Source organism: Nesoenas mayeri (assembly GCF_963082525.1).
Source record: "Nesoenas mayeri genome assembly, chromosome: 2".
Lineage (NCBI taxonomy): Eukaryota > Metazoa > Chordata > Aves > Columbiformes > Columbidae > Nesoenas > Nesoenas mayeri.
In genome coordinates, this window is record NC_137543.1 from 14,890,614 (window position 1) to 14,916,523 (window position 25,910).

A 25,910-nucleotide genomic window follows, 5' to 3' on the forward strand; every position below is an offset into this window, starting at 1 on the left:
GACACCCTAGTAAACCAAGCAAAGGTTGTTCAGGGCTGATCCCATATGTAGGTCCCACCCACGCTAAGGAGGTGAGTCCCAAGTTATCCAGCCCACATTAACCTGAGGCACTTGTGTGGGCCTGGAAGCAAAACTCTGGTGTCAGAAATGAATGGCATTGCTTCAGAGAGGAGCAAGATTATGTATTTAGGCACCCACGTGACTCATGTAGCTGAAATGAACTGAACTAATAGTGGCCACCTGAACCTTTCCAAAGTGTTGCTCCCACATACACCAAATGGTCCTGAACTTAGGCCCAGCTTAGGAAGGAGCTAGAGCTGTTCTGCAAGGAGCAGAAACAAAGGCAGCCCAGGAGGTGTTTGGTGGCCATAGAGTCACATTGTTGCGAGGCAGCACCATCAGACCCACTTGTAGCATCTCCAAACTGGCCATGTGAAAGGTTTGCCCTCTCTGGTGCTGGAGTCCTGAGTCCCTCATCAGGCACCAAACTGCTTTTTAGGAGAAAAGTGGGCAGGGGAAAAAACCACAAAATGGGCAATGTGGCCTCCAAGGGCCTTAAAAGTCTGTAATCCAAAGTGCAAAGTAAACTGTTTCAAAATGTGCAAAAATATCTGTGACAATCACCACCTTCACGTCACAAAGCCGTGAAACAACTTGTATTCTACTTTCATGCAATTGAAATTTAACTACCTCTGTGCCACCTATTCGTTTTAAATCACCTTATAAAAAGCTCTCCGGGAAGAGCAAAGTTGCGTTTTTCGTTGACGCTTCTCTGCCGCTGGTTTCCTTCACGTCCCTGCTACAGCCCGGCAGCGCAGACGGCAGCTGCCGAGGGCTGACACCGCCGCTCCCAGCGGGTCCCTCCAGCGCTGAAGTGCCATCACACCTCGGGCTCGAAGAGAGCCGGGGCTCAGCGAGAACGTGTCCCCGCAGTGTGTCCGTGGGAGGGGCGGGACAGCCCCGGCCACACGCACACCCACGCGCGGCAGCAGCGGGCGGTGCCGCCAGGTGCGCCCGCCCCGGCGCGGCCCCGGAGGGAGCGGCCGCGGCTCCTCGCCCCACCCCGCCGCGCCGGGCGCTCCCCCGCCCCCCGGCTGAAGTCCGGTGCCGCCGCGCAGTGCCGTGCCGGGGGTGCCGTCACTCAGCGCTTCCAGCATGCTCCTAAGATGGCGGTAGCGGCGGCGGGCGGCGGCGGGGGCGGCCGGGCGCAGCGCAGCGGCTGGCTGGAAGTTTTGGTGCGGGAGCGCTGGCACAAAGTGCTGGCCAACTTGGGCGGCGAGGCGCTGGTGCTGAGCGGCGAGGAGCGCCCCGACGGTGCGGCCCATAATGGCCTGGGAGGCGATGGGGTGGCATGCCGCGGGGCCGAAGGCGGTGGGGGAGCGGCGGCGGTGCGCACCGCCTTCACCGACCCCCCCGAGCAGGTGCCCGAGGCCGTTTCCAACAAGAAGCGCTGCGTGAAGGTGCTGAAGCAGGAGATGGGCGGGCTGGGCATCAGCATCAAGGGGGGCAAGGAGAACAAGATGCCCATCCTCATCAGCAAGATCTTCAAGGGGCTGGCGGCCGACCAGACCCAGGCCCTCTACGTGGGCGATGCCATCCTAGCCGTCAATGGCACTGACCTGCGGGATGCCACCCACGACGAGGCGGTGCAGGCGCTCAAGCGGGCCGGCAAGGAGGTGCTGCTAGAAGGTAGGGGCCGGGGGATGGGGCGGGGGACCGGGGACAGCCCGGCCGCCAGCACAACCCCGGGGTGGGAGGCTTTGGGGCAGGTCAGCTCGCTTTCCAATGAGACGGCGGAGCCGAGCCGGGGGGTTGAACAGGTGCCACCGTGCTTCTCATACAGCTCCTCAGGGCGTCTTACCAGTGGGGAGCGTTTTTTCCCCCCCGCCACAAGCCACGCCGGGACTCCCGACGGGATGCGTTGAGGACGGAGCGCCTCAGGAAGGGACGATCGGGCTGCCGGGGAGCTGGGCTTGAACTTTCCGCCCTCCTACCAGATGCCGGTGCCGCCGCAGCCCCGTCCGTGCGCGGCCGCCGGAGCCCCGCAGCCCCGTCGCGTCCCGGCGGCTCCCAGGCTGAGGGCTCACGGCCGAGCCCCGCCGGGGCGAGGGATCTACAAGATCTGCCGCCTGGGCACGTTCGCGGCTTTTCAACACAAGAAAGGTGGGGGGAGTTGGGCACCGGGAGAAGACGGGTTAAAGGAGTAAAGAAGCCCTCGGGTCGTAAGCAAAGGACTTGGGGAGCTTTTACTGAGCCAGCTCGAAATGTGTGAAACCTCCTGCTGGCCAATCCTTGCCCCCTTCCACCACTTCACTCCCACTTGGGGAAGAAGGGGAAAAAGAGGCTGCAACGAAACTGGCAGCGCCTCACTGACACATTAACCATCCCTGCAAAGCAGTGGTTTTTGTCTCCTTTCTCAAGGGTGACTGAAACAGTTTGTAAGAAGTGGCCTTAGAAACTGAGGCCGGAGTAAAGAGCAGACATTGGTGTGCATGGAGGAGGCATGGAAGCAGGGTGTCCCCCCAGAACAGGTTGGATGTTTGGGAGGGAGTGAGCAGAAGCAGAGCCACATTCCCAAGGACAGCGAGTTCATGAGGAGAGAGGCATTAATGGGCATTTAATCCTTGTCTTCTCACAAGGGCTAATTTACTTGCTCCATCGGAAAGAACGAACAGCTTCAGAAATGCCCTTGGCGCGTGTTTGATAAAGTGATTACTTATTTGCCCAAAAGTTCATTTAACTGGAGGTCAGTGGCATTTGATGCACGTTGCTGCACCTTCTTCCCCTGTGCCGTCGCCTTCCTTCGAACCACAGGCTGTTCCACCTTGCTGTGCCTGTAGCCCTGTCAGTACTGCACATTTTTTCATGTCTGTCTTTTTGGTGCTTATTCTGAGGAGCAAAGAAGGTGCTGCTGGCAGCTAGGAGGTGCAGCTGAGGATCCACCATGAGCAACTAACTACAGCATAAAGTTATAGAAAAAGTTTGAAGGGGAAGGAAGGTGAGAAAATGACATTTGCAGCAGTGTATCCTGAGAAATTATTTGATGTTGTCTACATGATAATGAAAACTGTGAAGGAGTTAGTGCCCCGTGAGGATTTAAGAAGCTGTGGGCAATTGTGTCTCCCCTCCCTGTGCCCCACGCTGCTCATGGGACCAAAGTGCGGCTCGTCCTCCCTCACTGCAGAACAACTGCTTGCGAAGATACCTGTGAAGGCTTAATATGAACTTCTCTGTGAGATCTGAAATGAGGCTGTTGCATCTAAATTTTGTCACTGGCTTCTTTATCCAGTTTAAGGGCTTCCTGGGCTCAGGCCAGGCAGCGGCTGACCTTTGGTGTGATCTAATGAGTAATGTATATAGTGCTGCAACAGTGTCCCTCTCTTTATGTAGTACCTGCAGTAACAGCACCTGAACATGCTGCTGCTGTATGAGTCTTAAAAAACCTCAGGTTTCTTGGCAGTAGGAGCAAAGATGAAGCTGTTTCGGTGTCAACTTTTAGCACGTTCCTCCTCTCCACTCCTTCCTTTGTCACAGCTATTTTCTTGCATTTCTTTGCTCCGTTAAGGCGGATGTGCCTCAGTGGTTGTTTCTGCAACTGAATTTGTAATTTGTAAATCAAAAGCATATTTCAGCAGTCACCGCTATGTAGAGTTAAAATATTCTGACACTGAACTCAGTATTTTGTCGTGCCTATTTCAGCGGAGTAACCAAAATGAGAGTTGGCCACAGCATTGCCCGAGGAGGCACTACTGGTTTCAACAGGGAACCTCTCTACGTGAATGGTTTGTATAAACAGGCAGCTTAAAACAATCTACTGCAATTCAATTTCCCACTTTGAAGCACTTTCTTCAGTAGCACATTCTAAAATGGTCTTTTTATTACTAAAGGAAGGAAAATCCAAAAGGTTTTTTTCCCTTTAAAGTATAGGAGGGAGAGCCTTGATTTTCCTTTCCTCCAGACAATAGGAATTTGCCATTTCCTGACTTCTTAGAGAGTTCTGTATTGCAAAGAGCAGCCTGTGCTGGGGCAGGTCAAGACCCATGTGTAGCTCCTTTCTAGGATCTTTCTCCAGTTAACAAAGCAATGCCAGCACATGTTTCCAGGGTCAAAATGTAACGTTGACATTTTCAGGGCGATTCTGAGACTTACTTGTGACTTGCAGACCTGGAAAGCCAAAGTTCAAAGGCATAGCAAGGTTTGAAGCACGAGGGGCACATTTAACAGTGCGACAGGGCTCTGGGTATTGCACAACATGTTGTGCATTCCTGGAATGGGCCTTACAGTTGAGTATTTCCCGGAGGTTATCAGCAGGGAAGATGTGGTCAGTATGGCTCAATACACCCAACACCAGAGTGCTGGAGCCCGTCTGTTAGACAGTGTCCTCCCTGAAAGTGCTTGCTCAGTGAAATGAGGCATTTACCAGCTCAGCACTGAACTGTAGTCTCTCCTGCATTCCTATGTGGGGAGGAAGGGAGCAGAAAATCTCTCCCCAGCCCTCTGCACCATGTGTGGGCAGTGGGGCTGGCACTGGGGTGGGTGGAGGGAGGAGGAAGGTCTGTGAAGAGGCGAAGGGATGGGGCAGTGCTTCCTTTTAACACTTGCTCCTTTTGCTGCATTGGTCATCATCTCCTGAGCTGGTGAAAGCAGAAATTATTTACTGAAGGGTGAGGGGTGGCAAAGCTGCAGTAGCTGTGCTGGCTTGGGGTGGCACAACTACAGAGCTCAGTGGACTGAGAAGTCCGACAAATTCAATAGGAATCCTGGGTTGTTATTTCCCCTCATTTTGCACCCACAAGAACATTATTCTGTCGCAGTCCTCACTTTTATAGTCCAGCTGCTAAGCTGAAGTTGTATAAATCCTTTCCATCCTGCAGGTCTGATCTGCGGGGTTGGCCAGCGTGCCTTCGAAGCAGGTGGAATTTGACAAATGCAAAGGGAATAAGGCAACAGATGACACTGCCATAGGACAAGCTGTAAGAAGGCTCAAGAGGAAAAGGAAGTGATGGCAAGGAAGGGCTTGAGCCCTAAGTAATCCTGATCTCTTCTCATCTGCAGGGATGGACCTCTTCTGCATGCAGGGTTTAAATTTTGTGTGTTTTCTGTCCCAGGTTGAGCATGGGTGCAGGGGAACAAATCAGACAGTGAGCTGGGGAAGCACTACTGTTGGGCTTGTCAGCCCTGGGTGGCTTTTCAGGTGTTCAGTACATCAGGATGGAGCTTCTCCCCAGTGTTCAGAAGCGCAAAGAATTTCCTTTTGTGAGAGACGAGACAGCTTCCTTGTACAGTGCATATTCGCAGGTGTGGAAGGCAGCTGAAATTATCATGACAGCTCTTGTTTGTACATATAATTTCCCTGCAGTTCTGTTAAATTGGATCTTCTTAAATAAGCACTTTAGAAAATCAAGCAGCCCCTCTTGTGCTGTGCAAAGCACATTATATTCAAGTGACTCTCAGGACACAAAAGGCGTTTGTTTCTATCGAAGCATCCTAGTAGAGAGCAGTTGTGATCTGTAGCCAAGCTGGTTGTACTTTACTCGTATTCTCTATGTGTTTGGTGAAAAAATGAAAAATGGAAGTAGCCTGCACTGGTGTCAGGCAGGACCCCTCTGCATGGTGCTGTATTTGGATGTGGAGAGAAAAAAATAACAACAAAACACATTAGTGTACTTTTTGCTTGTTGGCTGCAGGATAGTTTTGTAGCTTCCTACCTTTTTAAAATCCTCTTTGGATGAAGCAAAGTGATTCTGCCTGTGTGGATTACATGTTGAAATACTGCGAAATAGGCATGGGCTACTTGTTGGCTGTATTTTTCTATCTTATCTACGTTTTCTTTCAAGCGACGTGTTTCTTTCAGTAAATACCAACAATAAGAGATTCTGGGGGTTAGCAATATATATTATTTATCCAAGAAAGTGTGTCCCTTGCAAGTGTAGGGAAATAATGAGGCACAGGGCACTTAATAAGTGCCTATGTGACATTACTTATTACAGGCAGAGCTGTAAATCTCAGTGATTGCAAATTGTATGCATAGTTATTCCTTACACTTCCAGTAAACGCATGGAGAAAACACTTAACGTTTTTCTCTTTTTCTTTCTGTGCCAGCAAATATGCAGTTAAGGAAATGCTTTGTACTCAGAGGCTATACCAGATTTCATAGCCTGTGTAACTGCCCTTGGCACACATCAGTTTGAAAGTGAAATTGAAAGGGAAAGGAGCAGGTAATCTTATTCTCAAGAACACCAAGTCTAGGCAGTCCCTGAGAATTTCAGTTTTGATTGTTTCAGCTGCCTTTGGCTGATGGGGAAGCTTGAGTGGGAACACTTTATGTGTCTTTCAATGATTAGATTAGATTACAGGCTAATTTAGCAGCCCAGACAGTCTGTATCACCTTTCACAGATAAGAATCAGTACATCTTCTTTGCAGTAAATCTGGTGCAAGTCCTCTTTCTCAGTTACTGTAAAGAAAATAAGGCAGTTATGGGCAACACATTCCTGGATTTTTCTGGACCAAGTGCAGATTTCTCCCCCCCACCTCAGAAATTATTCTCCTATAGGACTTAGTATCATCTCCTTAAGGGTGCTTAGAAGATTAAATATGTCTAAGGATCTGGAATTCAATTGCACGTACAGAGACTACATATTAAATATCATTAGAAAAAAAAAAACATTTTTAAAAAACCCAGCAGTAATTCCTCTGTGGAAAATTAAATTGAAAACTTGGTATAACTCTTTGAAGAATCTTTAAGTCATTAGACAGAGTGAAATTGAAAGCTGAAGGCTTTTGCTATAACAAAACAGTATTTGTTTCTTTATTTTGCCGTGGCAGGTGCCTTTTCACCACCCTCCCAAGGAGGCATTATCGCACAGGTGATCACAAATGGCACTGTCCCATCCCTGTCCTGTCCCTATCCCATCCCTGTCCTGTCCCTGTCCCCACTGCCCACTGGGACTGGGTCTGAAACGCTTCTGCATTTCCATCCTGAGGGAGATGGTGAGGAGTCTCCGCGATTCAAACCAGGGTTTGGATTTGGGACAGCCTCGTCAAGGCTCCTCCTGTGACAGTTCACAGTGTGCTTTGCGGTGGGATAACAAGTACCAATCCCAGCAGGCTGATGGTTTCAGGTGTAGATGTTTTGGGTTTTGTTTGGGTTTTTTTGTGATTTTTATTTGTTTGTTCACGGGATTTGTTGTTGTTGTTTGTTTTGGTTTTTAACTTTCTTAATCTCACTGTTTTCATAACACATGGTGTGGATCTTCTCCTGATAGTAATTTATGTGTAAGTTTGACTTTAATGTCCATTTTTGTGCATTCGGACTTCGTAAGTGTTGGAGAGTTTACCATAGCTATTTTTAATCTGTTCCACTGGTCACTTACTTCCAGGCTTTAAGAACACATTATTTCCATTCCATTTTTCTTATTTAGATTTCTGATCATAGGATTATTTTGTACTTTATTCTGCAAGATTATGTTGCCATGGCTACTTGTTAAAATTGGTACCGCTACTTCAGAAAAAAGGAAAATTGGAGGAAACAGTAGTTCAAGAGAGCAATAACATATGTAAATGAAAAAGATATGATGGGAACAAAGCTGTCCCAGCAGTGCACGGGAGACTCTGGCTTTCCAAGTTTGAAAAAATTCTTCAGGCATCTCAGAAAAGTAGTTGGTGAAGAAGGGATGGTATCAATGAGTTACTATATCATGCAAAAATCTTTTAACTATACATCACGTAGGGTTTGTGAGTAGCTTGTGTAACACAGTTTTGCTGGCCGTGATGTGGTGGGTAGAGGTGAGTGAGATTCATCTCTCCTACCGACACCTGACGCCCCACTCCTCACCCCACACCTCACCGCAGCGGTTGGTGTGAGGTGAGCTTTGCTTGGCTCAGCTGGTCACCTCTCCAAACCTTAAACTATATCAAGCAGAGAAAAATGCTGCTGTCAACACTAGCTGCGTCTATTCTAAGGGTCTTTGCCGGGACATCTGTACTTAATGCAATCAGGGAGAGCGTCATACTGTTGTGGTGGATTGGGAAAGAGCTAGAGCTCTGAATAGCAGGAATAAATAGTCTGTTTTGGCATGGGCATGAAGCTCATTGTAGAGATGGGAAGGAACATCAGGACAGCATTTGGTACATGCCTTGAGGAGCGTCACTGCAAGGAGGGAGTTAGAAGATGTTCAAGGTGAGGCACAGCTGATTTGGGCTAGAGTTTGTGAGAAACTATAAGGTATGTAGAAAGTGTGGAGTGCTACATTTCACTCATGCTACATGTTGGAAAGTGTGTTATGAGTCTCCTTCATACTTTTAAATAAATGTCTGTCAGCTTCTGTTTTGCAGGACCAAGAAAGCTGCTCTGTGAGGCTTGGTCTCCATGCTTTGAAAGATGTCTAATGGCCCTACCATATGGGCCTTGTACTTCTGGAAGAGAGCAGGTTCATTGAAATTATGGCATCCAGCATCTTGCAATGTCTCAGAGTCCAGGAACACTGAGTAATGAACTAGGACACGAAAGATTTTACCTAACTCTGCTTGTAGAGAATTTGGGAAAAGACGAAATCGGTTTCTCCATCATCCACTTAGCTATCAAAACATACTTTTCTCCAGAATATAAGTTAACAAACTTGCTTACAAAAAGTTTAATCAGCTGTGAATAGTTCTTCAGATTGCTTCACCTCACCGCTAGATAATGCCTTGCTCTTGGGTTACGTTTGTTCCTTCACACAAATTAAATTAAGAGATGTAATTTCTGCATGACTCTTTGGCAGACTTGAATTTCCAACTGCTGCTACTGTACACTTCTGTTATGGTCTGGCTTTAATTTTCTCTGTCTAGAACTTGAACTACTGAACTGATTATGGCTTTCACCGTGTGTTTACTAAGGGCATGACAGAGTAGGTCACTGCCAAATACAGTACATCTGTGTTTTAGCAGCTGGATAAAATGGAGTTCTTAATTGTAAGTAAATGAGCCAGAGCAGTAATGTGGAGAAACTGTCTCTGATTAGAAATTATTAACATACAGCTCACTCCTAAAAATGTTGTGCAGCTTTTTGCTGAACTGTTGGAAGTTGTGCTTGTTGGCATGGCTCTAAAAGTCATGGAAACTAAGGCTGTGGCCATGTTTATTCCTCACTACTCAGGGGTGTTTCTCTCTAAAGATGACATGTATTGGAGCAGTGAGCCTGCTCCAAGGAGCACACAGGTGAGTAACTCATGTGTGTACATCTGTGTAAATAACTTCTGTTCACTTTAATGGCTTGCTAAAAAATAGTAAATTCCTGATATGGTGGTAAGTATCTGAGAAACAATATCCCTTTTCCTAGTATTTGAATGTTAGAGACATATAATAACATACAAATAAAATTTGAAAACTTTTTTTTTTTTTTTAAAAGACAGTATCAGAATATAAATTCTCTTCTGGCAAAGGCGGCACAACTTAACTAATTTGCTCCAACAGATAACATGACCTCATGGGACTATTTATCAGCCTCATGTGCCTTTTCAGGGAAACAGGGCCATTAGTTAAGCTTTATGTTCCATTTGCCATAGGCATATTCTGCTGGTGCAATACCTATTTTGGCTTTTAACATAATCATGTAGTTATGAGAGAGTATTGAAAGCTATACCATGAAAATAACATATTTCCACTCTCGTCTGAGTTATTTCAATAATAGCCATTTCCAGGATGATTTACTGTACTAACACGTGTGTTTAAACTGCCATTGGCTCTGGTTCTGCAAGGGGAGCAAGAGGCAGCTCTGTGAAGATGAAGATGCTAGAGAGGTTTAGTGATATCCAGCATGTAGCTTATCAGACTGCTTTTAGCTAATAGTTTTAACTCAGACAGTGAGAGTTTATCTGTTTATCCTGCGGTTTGGGCTTTAGTCACTGTGAAGCAGCCTGAGAGGATTAAGCTGGTAGTGGGGCTGGCAGGACAGCAGTGGCAGACGTGATTTCCCTCGTAGCAAGCAGCTTCCTGTTGGTCTTACTTTTGTCAGGCAGAAGCCAGCGGGATCCTTCTCTTGTTGACATGAAGCCAAAGGAGGGATTTAATTATTGGAGGTTCAGGAGTATTTTCCAGGAATGAAGTGGGCAGGATTTGCCTTCAGTTCTTGCTGCTTGAAGTCATCATTTTTTTTATTTTACTTAATTTTTTTTGTGGTGGGGGAGAGGGAATGGTGTGCTGTGGACAGAAAAAAAGGCTTCTAAATTACCATTGTTTCCTAAAAAACACATTATACTTGGTAACTATCTGCCCCTTTTGACTTATTTGTCTTGCCTCATGCAGTGGCAAACTCTCCTGGTACCCAGCCTCCTCCATCGGTGATGCGTGGCTGGGATGCAGGGCTATCTCCAGACAACCAGCAGGATTCCTGTAAGATTACCTGCTGTATAAAGACATACCTAGGCACTGAGACACACACCGTAAGATGTATTTATATACACACTTGTGTAATGAACAGCCCCATCAACAAACTTTCCTTGTTTGGGGCTTGACCTTCAAATGTGCTTGAGGCCAACATGGTTGTACTAACTTAAGGCTGCTGGGGCCAGGTCTGGAGAGGCTGAATTGATGGCCTTGTTTCCCAATGGGTTTCTCCATGCCAAGAGCAGTGTGGTGGGTTATCCTGGCTCATCAGCGCACAGAGAGGCTTTAGGTATTGCACCCCTGGAAAGCCTCTTCCAGAGCAGGGGATGTAGCTGGCTGTGAGCGCTGTCGAATCCAGTCAAGGGAATGTGCAAGCTGCAAGAGAGGGCAAGCCAGCTTCAAGCTGGAAAGACTTTGATGGTAACAGCAGGCTCTTCGTGAAGAGCTCCAGGTGTTAATACTGCTTTGCCTACACTTAAACCCATCCAGATTTTAGACACTTGGGTAAAAGGCTGGTCAAAGGGTTAACATAGCTCAAATTCTTCAGACAGCTGAGGAAGTCCTGAGCACAGCAGTGGGGAGAGACAAAAGCAATGCTTAAACCTGCCAACAAACCTTGAGGTGCTAGAGATGCCACAGCTAATCTGCTTGAAGCCACTGTTGCTCTCATGGCTTTTGCTGCCCTCTTCTTTGCAGGGGTAGTGGTTGGGTTGCCGGCTGATGCAAGAATGGCTCTTGTCAAGCCCTGGGGAGGAAATCTGTATTCCTGCCTTAAGAAAAGGTTAAAAAGCTCATGGTAGCATCAGTCTTCTTCATGTTTGTGGAACGCTGGAGAAGTGTCCAGCCAAAAAGGCAATAAAGGAAAATTCAGGAAGAATGCAAGTGAAAGAAACTAGTTTTAAGATGTTCCCAGTCCATTCAATGGACATTTATCTGTATAAATAAGCCAGACCTAAGTGATGTATGAGGGCAAGTCATAAAGAAAACATTGCAGTAACAAACTAGTGAAATTTCCACTTAACACATTAAAATCAACCCTGAAAGGCTCCATTAAGGAAAGCCATAAATTGAAGTTCTAAGAGATGGAGTATAAACTATCTCTGAAACTAAAAATGATCCTCTGTCAGTTTTATGTTTTCCTTTCACTGTGTTATATCTATTTTAATAAACATGTGGGATAGGCTATCAAAAGAAAAACACTTTGTCTGTGAAGCCTTGAGGAAATAAATACTGAGTCTGGACATATTATAAATTTCACCCTATAAAAATAAACTTAAATTGATTCTGGGCTTTGCCTCTGTAAGGACTGCTATGCTAGGACCATTCTGTGTTGATTTTGTTTTATATATATATTGAACTTTTCTGCTAGGCATACCTTGAAATGTTAGTATTTAATGCTTGAGTTTCCATTCGAGTTCTGCCAGAGCTTGCTTTCTATGTGCACAAATAGCATTAAGACCTTAGAAAGGTTTCAAGGTTTACTCTCTTAACAAAAATATTGAGGAACAAATACCTTTTGGTTTTTGAGGGAGGAGAAAGGAGGGTTGACTTGAAAACACACAAGTTCCTGTGTTTTAATTTGAAATGGCATTTTGTATTTAAAAAGAAAGCAATTTGCTTTCAAAAGGCTGATTTGAATTTGCATTTAAAAACTATTCCAAGTAGAATTTTCTATGTGGAAGAGCAGAGAATTACCCAATGTACCTTCTCCTCCTGGAAGATCTTTGCAATCACATCATGTTTATCAACAGGAGATTTTCATGGCCAAATAGTTTTGACCAACTCAACGCAGCAGTTTTTTCCCATTTTGTTAAAATAGGTAGTTCATTTCTATAAGTGCAGGTATTTATTTTGTTCTTTGGAAAATTTAGACATGCTGTTCTCCTTAATCACTTTGTTCTGTTGCTTTTCCATCAATACACACATTGTACAAAGTGGATAAGGATGTATATTTGTTACGAGCCAAGACAGATATGCTTCCAGTGGAGAAGTCACAATTGATATATTACAAGAATTTCTGTAAGACATTTACGTTTGATCTTTTCAGTTAGTCATAGTTCAGGGGGTAAACTTCCTTATTTCTGTGAAACTCACAGCAGAAGCCTTAAATACAGAGAAAAACGAGGTAGAAACTTGCTGAGTCTCTAAAACTTGCCTGAAATAGCTCATCTAGTTGTAATTTTAATATCTCCTCAATGCACCTGTAAATTAAATTGGCCCACTACCTTTTTAGCTTCTGCTGTATTAAAGACATTGTGTGGAACTGTATGTACATGAGGGAAACAAGAAGTGTTCGTGAAACCATAAAAAGGCTGGGAAATTATTTCTATGGGGCAATATGTGATACATTATTTTATTTATTTCCCCTTTGCTTTCTCTCTGCTCACCTTTGTGCTGGCTGATGTTAGTTTAGGAATACCTTCAAATGTAGCTATTTCATTCTCGAGCTGACCTAGCTCTGGTATAGGCACAGCTATAAATGTTTATCAGCAATATTACATGGGCACAAGGTACAAGTGGATACACTCATAGTGTACTCCATGAGCTTGCATGCGTGTTGTACGTACATTTGCTCGTATCTAAGGCAGAATTTGCTTGTTGTCAGTGCTATGTAGATTAATCATTCTATGAAAATGGAAAGAAATAGTCTTGATTATACCTGCACTGAAGGAGTCTCTGGGTTGCTTGATCTGCTGGAGTGCTTCACAGGAGGCTGCACCTGCGTTTTTGGTTTTCCTCAGGGTCTGTATTCTCCACCCACACCCCACTGTCCATGTCCATCTGTCTGTGGCTGAGCCTCCAGCAGCAAGTGGGCAATGGCCAGGCTGGTTGGGACAATGGAGACAACCTGCTAGAGTGCCGAGAAAGGGGAGTGAACGTGGAGCAGAAGGTGGGAGAGTGAAAAGTCACCTCCTGTTTAAATTGGTATGAATTTTCTCACCGATTTCCGTGGGAATCGGTTGTTTTTTAGCAGGCAATATTGACATCAATCACTGATTGGGGAAAAAAAAGATGCTGATGCAGTTTATTCCTCTGTCTGAGACCTTCTGCATTAATTCTCCTTTAAAATAATATGGACAGATCTTTGGTCCTTGTGGGTGTTGACTCTGCTGGCTTCCTGTGTGGCTGAAAGGACTTGCTCGCAAGCTTTTCGGTTGAGGATCTGTGTTTACATTGCTTTACCGTGCTTAGCAAACCTGACTCCATACTCCGCCTCTGCAACCCTTTCGGCTTGTCCTTCCTCCCTTCCTGCTCCACCAAAGCCTGATGAGCGAAAGCATTGTAAAACAGACATGGCAGCAGTTCAGCCTCTGAGTTCAGTCATTTTGTGCAATAACAGTTGATTAAACATGAACACTTAAACACTATGAACACATTAAACATTGATTAAACAATTGATTATTTCTTCATCTACTGTTCAGTGCTAATCACGAAGGTTGAATAATTCAGCTCGGTCAGGTCTGTGCCTAAGCTGTAGGTCCTTGTCTCAAATTAGACACATGTCAAAATGTTACTTCTGCAAACCTCCAGGGTTTCTCTTAAATTCCAGGGTGACAGATACTGTATCAACAGCTTTCCAAAGGATGTTTCAGGTTTTCCTTCTTGTTCAGAGCTAAGCTCTGACCTCTGCAACAGCAGAGGCACACTAAAAATAATGTTTAACTGGAGCGGGAAGCAGTCATTGGTTTTGGAGACAACAAAAATATATTTTCAGGCGAAGGCTGGTTTGTGGAGTTATGTTTTTCTCCAAAATGCTACACCCAGCAGAAATTTGACCTCTTTCTTGTTGAGTGGGAGGTTTGTAATTGCCCTCCCACCCTCTCTGTAGCACTGTCAATGTGTGTAGATGGTTCTCCAGGAGAAATTAAGAGTTTGCTGCTACCTTAGTGCCATTGCAGTGTGTAATGCCAGACTGTGACAGAGATATTCTGGATGTGCAGATTACACCAAACCCAAAGCCTCTGTGCAGCTTCCCCCTGACCTGACAATGTTACTTTTTTCTCCCCCTGATTTTTCTGGATATCATTTGCCTCCTTTCTGGCTTCTAACTGCATCATTTAGGATGCGAGGCAACATCAGAACAAGTTTGATGTTTATCAGCCTGATTATGCAGAAGAACCTGCAGTTGTAGCTGAACAAGTAATTGCAGAATCCAAACGTTAGCTGACTGACTTTACCCTGCCTGGCTGCTTTGTGTATCTGAACGCTGGCAGATCCCTGCTGGGTATGAATGCTGTGTCCGGGCAGGCTCCATCAGCCGCTGATGTCCACCTGGCTAACAGCCAAACCTGATGGTTTTCTTTATCTCTAAAGAGGTGCAAAGTTGCAACCGCAATTTAAGAGTGATTGAAAAGAGACAGAATTGGTATCATCACAAGACAGTACATAAACTGCAAGTGTGTTGTATTTCGTGTCTAAGGTCTTGGGAGAATTTGGGTTAGCTCAGGAGCCCGGGGGTCTTCAGGTATGGATTGGAACCCAATTACCATGTGATTTTTTTTCTCCTTTTAAATGTAGTCATCGTTATGAAAATACAGTCAGTTGAAACTAACCCTAATTTTTAAAATGTAATCAAGGCTTTGGAAGATTGTTGGAAAGAAAGTTCTTACAGTATTATTTGAAGAGTACCTAGGGAAAGTATAATAACTGATTCAGAAAAGTCAGGTGAGATACAGCTCTGCAATGTTCACTCCATTCATTTTGAACATTATTGCATTGGTAAGTGCTAGGAAAAAAAATAACAGGGGTCCGATTCAACAGGCACTTCAGCTGCAGCCTCCTGGCACCAGCTCCTCTGGGGATTCAGTTCTGGCTGGAGGCCCCTGTGGTGCAGCCTGAGCCCTCTGAATAGTCCTGCTGAAGATTTGTATGAGCTGCAGTGGCCAAGGAGGCTGATGAGGCCCTGTCATTCTCAGCTTGCTCTGCGGGGAGGTTTGCTTGTGTCCCAGAACAAGTGTGGGAGGCGGTGGAGGGGACAGAGCTGCGAGGGGCACTGGCAGCCCCTCGGGCCAGCCTTCCTCACGGCCACCTGGCTGGATCCACGGCTCCCACGCACAGGTACTCCCTGAAAGTGCTTGCAGAGCGGAACTAGGTCATGCAGTCTCTTCAGCCTTTAAATAAATATCGTATAATGACAATGTAGGAAAATAACAATACGTGAAAATATTCTGCTTCGTAGGCTGAAGTGGGGTGAGCAGGGAGCAAGGACAGGCAGAACACTCCATCCAGTTCTCTGCAGTTTGTGTGTGGGCTGAAGTTCAGTGTGTGTAGGCTCCTCTTTCTGTGCCCCGATCCTGTAACTATATAGATCCAGATGTCCTCTGCATACATCAGATGTCTTAATATATTTAGTTGAAACTATGTTTGGGTAAGGCTGTGAAAGACAAAGCCACGATTTTGTTTTTCCTTTCCTATGGGCATACAAGTGCTGATTGCGCTGTATAAAGCTGCTTCTTGTTGTGGCTGTCACTGTTCAAGGTGAGGAGAAAAAGTGTTCATGTTTTTGTTATCATTCCTCCCTCCCGACCTACACTGCACCAGAACAAGCAAATGGTGGCATTGCCAAGGAGAGAAGAACTGTTTTGCAAATCATATCTTTTTCCACTGGAAAAAATGTAGCGATGTTTAACTTCTTTTTAAGGAGTGGCAATGTTGAATATACAAATTAAACTCCAATTTACATAGTGGAGATTTTCATGAGCACTACACAGAAGTATTCTCAAAGTGCAACATTTTGAAATAATGACATTTGCTAGGAACAGTCTTTGGGGAAATGGGACAGCACTTGTGTTTTTACCCTTCCCCCTTTGACGCCAGCCTGTGTCAGGCCAGCGATGGGAGTCAGACAGGAGGACTGTGGCCAGCTCTGAACAGATCAGCCTTTGTGTCCCCAGCACAAATGTCCTTCTTCTTTTGGAGGCAATGGGCAAAACGGGTTCTGACACAGAGCAACCAGCTGTTTGTGCCTTGTCCATCAGAAGGAGAGAGACAAGTGCCTCCTCTGTGTCCTAATTGAAATGCTGCTGCAGAGCGAGCCATCGAGCAGGCAGTTAAACAGTTCAAATCTTTGTAAGACAGAGTTTAACATGAGCCATAAGGTATTTCAGCCGTGCCACAAGACTGCCCAAGTTGCTCTGCAAAGGTTTTCTCCTCTGGTTAGAAGCTCAGAGCTGCTTCGCTGCCCTGGAGCACCGAGCGATGCAGAGGCGCAGCAGTGCCCAGCGAAGCCACTGCTGGCTGTTTCTCTTTTTGGTAGCTTAAGTTTTCAAGTGTTTAGTAGGAATACCTCTTGTGGGAATTAGTTGGCAATGACAAAAGCCAGTAATAACCTCTACCATTGTTTGTTACTTTGGAAGGTGGGCCCTTGTGAAATTTATGAGAGCCGGAGTTGACGTAGAGTCTGACTCTGCCCTTTCATTTGTATGCTGCCTTATAGTAATGCCATTCAAGTGCTTGATATTTTTGCTAGTCCTAAGTAAACTCTGTTCAACTGAAGTTACTTCCCATGGCCCAAGAGCTATTCAAAGTTTTTCTTGAGTGTAGTGTAGCTTGCAGCACCTCTTACCTTCAACAGGAGAGTGGTGGAATGTCCGGGACTGTGGTTTTGGGCTTTGCTGATGTTGGTGTGGCTCCTTTGGCTTTATCTCAATTACCAGTCAGAGGAGGAGGAAGAAGACACTTAAAAGCTGTTTTTATCCAGAGCAGTGCTTAACTGCTGCATGAACTGTCATCCCCGCTGCCTGTCCTCCCTGCTCAGTTGTAAGCTGCTGAGGTTAATCAAGCTGAACTTATCTGTAGCAGAGCATGGAGTGTTTCCATCAGCAGGGCCAAGCCTTTTCACACCCTCCCTGCCATCAAGGGAGCATGGTCTGATTTCTGTGTTTGCTAGTTGTGCTCTAGATCCTTCTACCTCAGTTAATGACACCAAGCCAGGCTTGGGACATGAGTAGCCATGAAGCTGGAGCCTGCAAGAGATGTGTACATCACCTCCACATCTTCTGAGTCTTTTTATTTGCAGCAGTGGTGACGGACTGTGAGAGGTAGATCCAGCAGCTGGCTGCCAGGAGAAGCAGTCAATGTCTATTAACACTGATTAGAAAATGAGTGCTGAGAAGCTTTGTGCTGGAGGGAAAGTCCATTCGTTGTTCCTCAAGCTCACTTGTTAGAGATTGATCCCTTTCTGCTTCTCTGTAGTTGTGGGCTGGGCTTCAGCAAATAAAGCCAAACTAAACATGTCTTTTCAGGCCTGGTTAGCTGGCTTGTTCACTTCTGGGTCATGGTTTTTGGTGTTCATGCTGTAGAGGTAACAACAGAGAGGCAATGCGCCATGATGGCCTGGTGTGTGGGGTCCCAGCATGGTCATTTCTTCAGGGTGGAGAAGCATTAAGCCAGTACAGTGTAAGATTGGTTTGTGGCTGGGATGCTATCATTGCTCACCAATGTTTATTATATGTCATGGGGCAGGAGGGAAAATGTCTGATACCATCCCAAACCTGTCTCCTCAGTAGTTTCAGACCTTCATGGACTCCCCAGGAGCATCCTGCAGCCACACTGCAGCCTGGGTTGCTAGACAGACTTTAATTTGCTCTCAAGAACTATTATATTAATGGCTTTTAAATTTTTTTTACAGACTTATGAAGGGGGTGTCATTGTTTTAGCACTCAGAGAGTACAGAAAATAGCCCTTTGCCTTCTAAATTTTTGAACATTCTTAAGTAATTGTGAGATATGCTGACTGGGAATATGTTTTAACAAGGATGCAGAGCTAGAGGCCACATGGAGTGCAATTTTAATCTAGGCCTCTGTCAATCTGTAAAAAGGCATTTGACTTTTTGAGGGGGTAGCGTGTGGGATATAGGCTTTGCTCTTAAAGGTGCATAATCTAATTGGTTTGGACTTTTGTTGAAAGGATAAATCCTTCCCCCTTTTCCATTTATTTATTTATTTATTTATCTATGAAATGGACTCGTTTGTATCTTTGAGTGCTTCCTTTTGCTGGTTTTATTCTGTGCTTTTTTAACTGACTGTGTACCAAAATCTTAATTCCTAATTGTGAATGCTGGTAGGTAATAGGGAGGGAGAAATTCCTGAGATTTTGCTTTTGCCTTCTCCTTTCTCAGAGGTGTTCAGACCTTTAGAGAGGATTACTCTTTCATTAAGCATTTAGGCTGGGCTGAGCATCCCTGTTCCCAGGATGGGCAGCAGAGAGAGCAAAGGGCTGAGTGCTCTTTGGGAGATGCCATTCTCCCTCCTCACTTACTACAGGGATACTAGCTCAGCTGAGGGCAGTTCTTTATCTCCTAGTTCTTACTCAGTTACATGGTTCTCCACAACTGGGACTTTGAGTGAAACAGAGCAGGATACAATCCCAAGAGCAGAAAGTACTACATAGCTTCATTGCAAGCAATATAAAAACCTCATATATACTCTTTGAGAATATTAGCATGTCATTGCATTGTATGTTGGCCTTGGCAAGAAACTTACATAAGAAAAGCACATCCCTGTGCTGCAGTGCACCTCTTTGTGGTTGCACTGATTTAATTGTGTGCAATGTTGTGCCAGAATCAGATTTTTTATTATTATTATTTTTATTTTTATTTACATGGGCTAAAGTAATGCTCCAGAAACAATGTCATTGCTAATGCTTTCTTTTGTTTTGATGATGGAGTCTGCAGAGCAGACTCAAAAGCGGTTGTGCCAGCAGAAGGGAGCCATGGACTGCAGCACAAGACAGGAAAAGTGCTGAGGCTGGAGGAGGAACCCAGCGCGGTGGTTTCATCGTTGAAGCCAACGTGTTATGAAACCGCAGCGTGAGCTCAGCGGGACTTTCCTGCCCTCCTCCTGGCCTCGGCAGCTCATTCCTGCTCCTCCACTCGAGCTCTGTGGCCATGCTGCGTATTGGGGTACTCCAGGTCCCCAAGTTGGCTGCCTGGGTGGCAGCAAGGTCAGGGGAAATGTGAGTCATTTGAGGTGCCTTTCTAGGGGACAGCTCATGTTTAAGATCTGTATAAAGCTTTTGTGAAACTGCACCCGTCTTGCTGAGGCTTGTCTTGTTTTTGTCAACATGCAATGGATGAAATTTGGCCCTGGTGAAACCAACTTCAATCAGTTAGTGATGGAACAGGGCCAGGATCTCTCTTAGTGTTGCAAATTGTGCCACAGTTGAAAAAAAACCCACCCTCTTTTTTTGGAAAGTGCTAGACTTCTGTGTGACAATCTTGACTTGCCAGTATTAATTGTGTCACCTACAAGTAAAAGTGTGCTTCTTACCTATTTTCTATTGTACATATCTCAGCTTTTATATAACCTTGTGTTGCCGCACAAAGGATTGATATAAATCTTTCATGCAGGCTGTCTCCTGGATTGTGTGTTGGAGTGGGAAATTCAGAAGTTAAAGGTACCTGTCCTGAACAAAGGCTGGGTCGCTTTGATAGCAGGAGGGATGATCTTACACTTGAAGTGAGGAGCAAAAGTCAGAAAATTAGACACCCCCCACTACTTCTGATGGATGAGAAGAGGGACAGTCCAGTCTTGTGGTGTCCAGGAACAAAGCACAGACTCAATTGAGTTTTACGTGTTTAAATGTTGATTTGGATTAAGGCAGGAAGGGAATCTGAAGTGCAGCAGCTTTATGTGTATACACCTTGCTTAAAGAATAAATTCATCTTATTCATGAATGGGTTTATGTATGGATAAACCCTTAGTTCATGCTTTCACTAATCATGCATAGATAACCTAAAACTTCAAGTTCATTATATATATCTGGGCATGCTAAATTTGGTCCATACCATGCAGCTGATCACACAATGTTGGACTCCTGTGATTTTTTTATTTTATTTTATTATTTTTTTTTGCATGGGCCTCAGATCTAGATGACTTATTCTGTGCTAAACCCAGCCATGCTGTATTTACTTTGCCTCGAGGCCATTTAATTACATTGACTTTCCTGCCCATTTCACAGAGCTATAGCTGTTTGACTTGCTTTTTGAGCCCTGCAACCTTTCGAAATGCCCTAGTTTATTTATGTAAGATTTTTTTAATATACTATTCCCTGATGTATTCAGTCCACGTCCTATTAATAAACAATTTATTTTTTAATGCATTGCTTATCACTTTTGTTGTTTATGTATTCTTCCTTTGGAGTCTTGGTGACTCCAACCTAAATGTGCTGCTTCTTTGCACCTCAACCAGTATTTTGCTCTGTTGCATGTTCTTCCAACATAGTAATTTATCTTGCAATGTTTCTCAGATTACCAGGTGTTTGAATGCTTGAAGACTTCCTTTCTTGGGAAAAATATTTTATTTAAGGAAAAAATTCAGAATTGCAAGAAGCTTATGTTCATTAGCTAAACTAGAAAATTGTGAAGTGTTGCAAAGATATGAGAAGAAAGAAGAAAACCAGAAAAATTTGAGATTAGCAGACTCTGATAGCACTGAAAACATCTTGGGAACTTGACTCACCTCTCAAATTGTGCAAAAGGGTAGTGACCCTTAGGTTGGGCTGCAAGACTGACTGCCTCATGCCTGAAGGATGGCTTCCTGTTTTCTTGTTGAGGACTTACAACTTCTTTCTTAGAGGTCATTGCTCTGGCTTTTCCAGGAGATTCAGTGCTGCAACATGGAAATGCAATTTGGCATGACCTAGCAAAACTTTAATGTACTGATCTGGGGTGAGTTAATGCACGTTGGAGAACTTGGAGTGCGGTTGCATTACACTTAAAATTTTTCTAAGTGGTTGCTGCTGTGGCGCTGACCTCCTAGCACCCCCAGCTATGTGTTCTTGACTCTTCTTTGTGTGGGTCAGGCATTTATCTGAGTTTCCAAGCGTCAGCTTCAGAGAACTAAATTGGCAATGAAGTGGGGCTGTCGCACTGGTCATGCAGCCCTGAGCTGTCACTTACGCAAATACTGGTGCTTTTGGACTCAGGCGGGGAGTTGCTTCACCCAGCTGAACACGAGGAGAGTGTTTTCATGTTGTTTCATCAAGAGGGTGAAAAAGATTCCCTACCTGAGCATTTCTTCTGATCCCTTTGCTGGCTCTGGGCATGTTTGCTTTGTGGTCAGAGTTACTCAATGTCACCTGACTGCATCACTTAGACTTGGACCAATTCATATGATCCTTTTTAGAGCTTCCCCCCCCAATATAGTGCCCTCAGCACGGCAGAGGAGGTGGCGATCAGTGATTCATGAAGAGGACTGAGAAGTTGGCTTGGCACTTCTTAAGCATGCTAGAGAAATCACAATTACATGCTAACCAGTTTCAGCCTGCAGCTGGAAAGCAAGATTTGTGAGCATCAACTGAACCCCTTGCTTTCCATGGCAGCAGCCTTCTTCATGTATTAAAACATTGTTCTGGTTCGGTGTTTTTTTTTTTAAATTTCCCCTTAACTGATATATTTTAGCATAATATCAGTTTATCTGAAACTTTCAAATTCTGGGAAAGTACAAGAAATAAGAACCATTGTGTCTGAAACAGTGACTAACTCCTCTGGGGGGAGTGTTATTTGAATTAATAGACATGACTAAAAGGCACTAGAACGGGGAGACCATGGAAACCCCTCACTGCCAATAGCCCAGATGGCATCTCGCCAAACTCATGGTGTGGGCAAATGGGCTGTGACACCTCACATGCCCCTTTCCGTGCTCTTTTATCATGGTTTTTAAGAAATACACACAAAAGTTTCCCCTTTGAGAGAGGACTGAACTGCATCAGCCCTGTTCAGCAACAGCATCAGCAAGGAACTAGCCATTTTCCATGAAGGCGCAGCCAATAGTGAGGCCAGCAAGCCTGGAGATCACCATGGCTACATGAGCTCCTGGGCTTCAGGTTACCCTTTAAATATCCCTAAAGAGTGTTAGGCTGAGTGCAAATGAGAAAGCACATGGTGGAGGCAGTCAGAAAACCTTCAGGGAGCTTTGGGTGTACAGCTGGTGAATGGTGACACTGCACCACAGTTTATCATAACACTTAACTATCCTCTCCTCTCCTCCCCTTTCCCTCCTTGTCTTCTCCTCTCCACAATGTGCAGTAGCTGGTGTGAGCTGGTGTCCCTGTTGTTCAGCGATGCTGTGGGGTGGTGTCAGTGCCAATGGCATGGAGAGCGTGGCACAGGGTGAAGGTAGAGGAACAGACTGTAATTGTGCTTGATGCACCCATAAGGATGATTTCTCTCCTCTCCCTTTTTTCCTTTTTCCTTTTTCCTTCTCCTTCTCCTTCTCCTTCTTTCTCCTTTCTCCTTTCTCCCCTCCCCAGCCCTCCCCTCTTCTCTCCTCCCCTCCCCTCCTCTTTTTTCCTTTTCCTCTTTCTTCTCCTTTTCTTCTTTCATCAAATCTTCCACACTGCATCTCTACACAGGTTCCTGTGGTTGTTCTTGCTCTTCAAAGCTCTTTCACCTTGCTCTGCAGCCTGGTTTCTCTAGAACTCACCAGCACTTATCTGTCATCCCACCTTCTCCCTTAAACTTTGCGCTTTTTTCCCCCTTCTTTAAGGTAGCCCTGGCCTTGGTGCCTAGGGAACACTTTTTGATACAAATCTTTGTTTCTTTGCTTTCCTAAAGTTGCACCCTCCCTGAAAAGCCACTTGGGCTGATCGGGATCCTCCCTTTGCTGGAGTAGGAGCAACTATTTGACAAAGCTTGTGAACTTTGTGCATCAGTTGTGGTGGGGCAAACCCAGGTCTCATCTTTAGTGGGAGCAAACCCATATCTCAGCTACACCTTCCTCAGCTCCTCAGAGGAGATATTGGGAGTTGAACACTTTGGAGCAATTTTGCACAGGACAGAGAATGTTGGAGGATTTGGCATGTTTCTTGCCACAATGAAGGCAGCAGGAGGTACAAAATGTCAATTTAAAACTCAAAATATTTTTAATTTATCCTGATGTTAAGCAAGCTGAATCTGGAAAGGAATTAAGGCATTAGTCTGTTCTAAGTTATTTTGGCAAAAGTGTCGGCCCTCTTTACACCAGCAAAATTCCTAGAGTAACAGCATGGACTTCAGAAAGTATGATTTCGCGTGCCATAGCAATTTGAAACTTTCAATTTTGGGTTGAGCAAACTAATAAATGTGTCCAGTTTTGAAACCTTTTTCAATATTGATGTTTGCTCCTGCTGATTAATCTGGAAATCTCCTCCTTAAATGAAGGTGCAGGTGGAGAGGTGGTAAATGTTCTCTTTATACAGAGAAGCATCTCTGAGAAAGTAAAAAAAAAACTCTCAAAAACCAATAGAAATTACAGATGAGGAGTCATCTGTCACCTAATCCAGGGCACTTGCCAGAAGCTGGAGGCCTGTACTTCAGTTCAGGATTTCTGATGATTTATGCTTGAAAAGACCATTCTTAATTTCCATGACAGAAGAATACTGAGTTTCACAAATGTTTCCAATTCACACATAAAAATAGATAAATGGAAATTCTTACCATCTACTAAAACTTCAAAGGAAGTAGTTATGTTTAGTTAATTAGTTTTGCTGTTTAAATATCTCCAATCCATCCTGTCCTGGTTTATAGATTTAGTAAAGAATCCATTATGGATATGAATAGCCTGTGGGGAGCATATCTGCCCTGTAAACCCTTTTAGCTGATCTGTATTATGAATATATGTGGAATGTCAGCTTTGTTCAAACGCAAGAATAAAGAATGCTTTTCTAATGTGCGTTCTCTTAATCTGGTGCTTGATCAGAGGATTTGGCTTCACAAACCAAAGCAGTAGAGAGAGTGAACAGGAAACAGTCTAGAAAACAAAAAGGAGCCAAAGTGTGTTCTTTGCAAAATATGAGGCTGATGACTGGAGAGCTGTGCGGGAAGGGCATGCCATCAGGCTAGCACACCGTTTTCTTCATTTGGCCTGTCTGTGTCTGTGAAATACTCTATAAAGTGAGCCTTCTTCATCCATATGCAAGAGGAGCCCAACAAGTCTCTGTTTGCCTTTTCTCTCCGCTTTCGTGTCTTGTGGGTCACCTCTGTCTTTTTTTTCTGGCTCCCTCTCCCAAGTGTCGCCTGGTGCAATGTCCTCATCACAGCACACCCTCATTGCCTCTTCAACACTCAGATACGAGTAGTGAATCAAGCAGCCTCTGGAGCTTAAGAAAATTGCTTGCACAAATGCATTGGAGCTGGTTTTTTATTTTAAAAAATGCTCAGAAGTTGAACTGCTTAAAACAACTACTGTTATGGCACTGCACTTTTAGTTACAAATTTTCTTGCTATTTCTGTTCTTTATTTTCTTCAGACTATATATGTAGTCATCTCTGCCTTTCACAAACCTACAAAAACTGCAGTTTAAGGGATATATGCCTGTGTTTGAGGATTAGGTCTGTTACAACCTGGCTAAGAAAACTGTCCTCATATTCAGAGCAATGGTATTTTCTACTCTTTTTTTCCTCCTAGCATTTCAGTTGCTGAAAAAAAATGGGGACGTCTCCCATCAAAGCAGCATATTACAGAGGCAGTATTAATTGAAGGCCAAAATTGTGCATACAGGTGTTTGTGCATTTCTGTGCACAGTTTAACATCTTAGAAGCTGAGCAACAGAAATTCACCCCCATCCACAGCTGGTTTCAAAGATGTTGATTTTCATGGCAGTAAAGCACATTGGGGTTCTTCAGTGGAAAATGGAAGCAAGAAATTAAGTCTGCAGAAGTTTTTCTGGGAAAGCCTTCTATCCACTGGGTCTTTAACAGTGAAATTATTCTTTCTTAAATTGCAGGGAAATAAATATTATGGTTCAGTTCAATGGAATCTTTAAATACGGTCAGTGCTAACACACTTCATTTGATCTAAGAATTATGTTTTTGTAATATCTTTAGCAGAGATCCATTAGATTACTTTGAATGCGTTAGGACTGTAGGATATTAAAAATAAGAGAGTATATGTGTTATCTGGACTCTTAATCACGTAGTGGAACCTAATCCAAAACCTTCTTAATTTGGTGAAGTAGAAAGGAAACTTTTCATTGATTTCAGGGTTATTTGGATGAGTCTTCAGAAGGAAAAATCATTCAGACAATTCTATTCTTGTTACAAAAATGCAGACATAAGTAATATATGGACTTTGGATTTATGCATATATGTTTTTAAACTTTTTTGGTTTTATTTGGATGGTTAGGAGACAAATAAGTAAGATTTTACTTATGTGAGAATATGCACTCTCCAGGTACGTTCATTTACTCGTGAATAGGATTTTGCACATTTTTTTTCCCTTCAGCCTCCGATGGACTGTTAGGAATGTGACACCCCAATTCCTTGGCAGGTTGCGTGCTCTGAACTTGTAATCAAAAGACCTTGTGAGACACTTCCTTATTTATGCAGCTCTTAAATTGAATCTAGTTTTGAACTGCTGAGCTTTTGCAAACTTCCTCTATTTACACAAGAAAAGGGGTTTTTTTGGGAAGTAGCCCATCTTTATGTGGGGCTACTAAGGGTATTGGTAATTCAATCATCTTTATGGTGTCTAGGAGAGTACTAATTGCAGGACCAGTTTGGTTGATTTTATCAGTACTTTTTCATTACTTGAAGTAACAAAGGCTTATTTAGGACTCTAAGTGGA

At 44.3% G+C, this 25,910-nt stretch overlaps 1 protein-coding gene across 1 annotated transcript in view; it reads left to right on the forward strand.

Moving 5' to 3' along the window:
* Positions 1 to 1,166: 1,166 nt before the first annotated feature.
* The window catches only part of SNTB1 (syntrophin beta 1), a gene marked incomplete at its 5' end in the record, with an annotated part of 112,923 nt that continues 88,179 nt past the window's right edge, over positions 1,167 to 25,910 (forward strand). Inside the window, one exon of the mRNA XM_080340204.1 lies at positions 1,167 to 1,689. Coding sequence (XP_080196330.1) covers positions 1,167 to 1,689 — 523 coding nt within the window. The remainder of the gene's footprint in view (positions 1,690 to 25,910) is intronic.